Raw genomic sequence first — 3956 nt, 5'->3', positions numbered from 1 at the left:
ATATATATATATATATATATAAGAGACATGACAAAGGAATAAATGATTAGCTTATGAACTTCATAAGATAATCATTTATCCCTTTGTCATGTCTCTTATTGCTGCTCTATACTCAGCTAACACTTCGTTCCGAAACGTACATATATTGAGTTCTACACCACGTTACTAGTCTCACAATACTTAAGTGAAATATTAAAATACACACACGCACACATGCGCGCACACACACACACACACACACAAAAGTACTACTTACCATTCTATTGATGCGGACAAAATCATCAGGAGTTCGTGCCCAGTGTGGCAGACAGACATCATCCACTTTGATATTGTCATCTTGTTCTCCAAAGTTATATGTGTTTTGGTTAACAAACATTTCAGGTAGGTAATAGAATTCTGGTATAAGTTCCTGCCAGAAAAAATTAAACAGAATGTATAATTGTAGTGTATAAAACAGATTGTTGGTGCAATAATACTGAAAACATGGCATAATGTACAAGAAATTTAAGATGAAAAACACAAGTTCTTTAAAAGTCAATCATAAAAATGTTTTCTTCATGATAAATCAGTTCAGAGGTCTCCAGTAAAGTATTTCACCAAATGAGCATAAAGGAGTATGAAAGTTCTTCACTCTGTTCCTACTGCAAGTTTCTGGCTTGTGTGCTTTCAGTGTGAATTATCAACTTCAAATAAGTAAACCCTGCTGTATGTACATTTTCTAATATTATACATCTATGTATATACATATATACATATAAATGTATATACATACAAACACATACATATTAATACACACACACACACATATATATATATATATATATATATCATCATCCTCATCATCGTCGTTGTCATTTAACGTCCGCTTTCCATGCTGGCATGGGTTGGACGGTTTGACTGAGGGTTAGTTAGCCAGAAGGCTACATCAGGCTCCAATCTGACCTGGCAAGGTTTCTACAGCTGAATGCCCTTCCTAACACCAACCACTCCGAGAGTGTAGTGGGTTCTCTTTACGTGCCACCAGCAAAAGGGCCAGTCAGGCGGTACTGGTAATGACCATGCTCAAATGGTGTTTTTTACGCCACCAGCACGGGAGCCAGTCTGCAGCCCTGGCAACAATCATGCTCAGATGGTGCTTTTAACGTTCCACTAGCACGAGTGCCAATCAGGTGATACTGTCATCGGCCACATCAGCAATTTTGATTTCACTTGCCTCAACAGGTCTTTGCAAGCAAACTTTATTGTCCAATGAATGAAGGGTACTCATAAGTGGGCTGGTTATAGACCACTGGCATAGGCTACGGGTTATGGTCTCACTTGGCTTGCCAGGTCTTCTCAAACACAGCATATCTCCAAAGGTCTTGGTCACTAGTTTTTGCCTCGGTGAGGCCCAATGTTCAAAGATCGTGCTTCACCACCTCATCCCAGGTCTTCCTGGGTCTACCTCTTCCACAGGTTCCCTTAACTGCTAGGGTGTGACATTTTTTCACACAGCTGTCCTCATCCATAGGCAACACATGACCATACCAGCACAGCTGTCTCTCTTGCACACCGCATCTTATGCTTCTTATGTCAAACTTTTCTCTCAGGGTGCTTTCACTCTGTTGTGTATGCACACTGAGAGAAAAGTTGGATTTAAGAAGCATCAGATGTGGTGTGCAAGAGAGACGACTTGCGCTGCTATGTCATGTGTTGCGAATGAATGAGGACGGGTGTGTGAAAAAGTGTCACAGCCTAGCAGTTGAGGGAACCTGTGGAAGAGGTAGACCCAGGAAGACCTGGGATGAGGTGGTGAAGCACGACCTTAGAACATTAGGCCTCACCAAGGCAATGACTAGTGACTAAGACCTTTGGAAATATGCTGTGCGTGAGAAGACTCGACAAGCCAAGTGAGACCATAGCTCATGGCCTACGCCAGTGGGTATAACCAGCCCATTTATGAATACACCTCATTGATTGGACAATAAACTTTGCTTGTGAAGACCTATTGAGATAAGTTAAATCAAAATCAAAATTGCTGATGTGACCAATGACAGTACTGCCTGATTGGCACTCGTGCCAGTGGAATGTTAAAAGCACAGCCGAGCGTGATCGTTGTTAGGGCCACAGATTGGCTCCCGTGCTGGTGACACGTGAAAAGCACTGTTCAAGCATCATTATTGCCAGTGTCACCTTGCCAGCACATGTGCCGGTGGCATGTGAAAAACAACATTTGAGCTTGGTTGTTGCCAGTGCCACAGGACTGGCTCCCATGCAGGTAGCTCGTAAAAGCACCTTTTGAGTGTGGTCATTGCCAGAACCACCTGACTGGCCCTCGTGCCAATGGCACATAAAAAGCACCCACTACACTCTTGGAGTGGTTGACGTTAGGAAGGGCATCCTGCCGTAAAAACTTTGCCAGATCAGATTGAGCCTGGTGCAGCCTCTGGCTCACCAGTCCTCAGTCAAACCATCCAACTCATGATGATACACACACACACACATATATATATATATATAAATATATATACACATATATATATGCACATATATATACACATATATACACATATATACACACATACATATACACAAATTTATACATATATATATGCACACACATATATATACATACATATACATATATACATATACATATATATATACAGGATTTTCGAGTGAGATCGTTGCCAGTGCCCCTGGACCGGCTTGTGCGGGTGGCACATAAAAGACACCATTTCGAGCGTGGCCGTTTTCGTGCGGGTGACACGTAAAAGCACCCACTACACTCTCTGAGTGGTTGGCGTTAGGAAGGGCATCCAGCTGTAGAAACTCTGCCAAATCAGATTGGAGCCTGGTGTAGCCATCCGGTTTCACCAGTCCTCAGTCAAATCGTCCAACCCATGCTAGCATGGAAAGCGGACGTTAAACGATGATGATGATATGAATGAGGAGTAGATAGACAGCCAACAACTGATGAAGGAAACTTTCTCTGTGTTTACTTGTCCTGTTTTCCATTTTTTTTTTTGTTGATTATGTATTTCACTCATTTTCCCCTCATTTGTTTTTGTATTTCATGTTACTTGCACCGTAGTGATATCCTGTACCCATATATGCATGTATGTATATATATAATTATATGTTATTTATTATCTAATCGAACACGACGCATCCATTTCCAAGTAAGTTTATCTTATACATATACATATACATACATATATATATACATACATGTATATACATATATATGTATACATACATATATATACATACATGCATATATATATATATATATATATATATATATATATATATATATATATATATATATATATATATATATATATATATATATATATATATATATATATATATATATACATGCATATATATATATATATATATACACATACATTCATGCATACCTATATATATACATACACATACATTCATGCATACCTATATATATACATACACATACATACATATATATATACATACATATACACATATACATATGATGGCTGATGCTTGTTAAATGAGCATGACCCCTTCTGACAACAAGGGTTGTAAGTTGTGTGCAGCTTGCCCAACACCACAGCAACTCACAGTAGGAATACCAAGAAGCTCAGAGACTAGCAAAGTGCATGATATCTGGCTCAGTAGAGCAACAGGTTTTATATATGAGTTTGCTGTTGTGAAGAGGGATGCCTTAACAAAGACCAGGGTTCCTCACACCCGGTAGGCTTACTGTGCTCTGAGACACCAACCCAAGTATTTTTATGTATCAGTGTTACACACACACACACACAAACACATACACACACACACATCATCATCATCATCATCGTTTAATGTCCGCTTTCCATGCTAGAATGGGTTGGACGATTTGACTGAGCACTGGTGGACCAGGTGGCTACACCAGGCTCCAATCTGATTTGGCAGAATTTCTACAGCTGGATGCCCTTCCTAACGCC

The 3956-nt window shown here is 39.8% G+C and overlaps 1 protein-coding gene across 1 annotated transcript in view; it reads right to left on the bottom strand.

Moving 5' to 3' along the window:
• LOC106869498 (neurobeachin) overlaps positions 1 to 3956 on the bottom strand; it is a 107593-nt gene that overhangs the window by 94628 nt on the left and 9009 nt on the right. The window contains exon 5 of the mRNA XM_052973687.1: positions 257 to 409. Within this exon, the coding sequence (XP_052829647.1) occupies positions 257 to 409 (153 nt within the window). The remainder of the gene's footprint in view (positions 1 to 256; positions 410 to 3956) is intronic.

The sequence above is a fragment of the Octopus bimaculoides genome, chromosome 16, assembly GCF_001194135.2.
Source record: "Octopus bimaculoides isolate UCB-OBI-ISO-001 chromosome 16, ASM119413v2, whole genome shotgun sequence".
NCBI classification, from domain to species: Eukaryota; Metazoa; Mollusca; class Cephalopoda; order Octopoda; family Octopodidae; genus Octopus; species Octopus bimaculoides.
The sequence above is the reverse complement of the archived record's forward strand: the minus strand, read 5'-3'. Positions and strand labels throughout refer to the sequence as shown.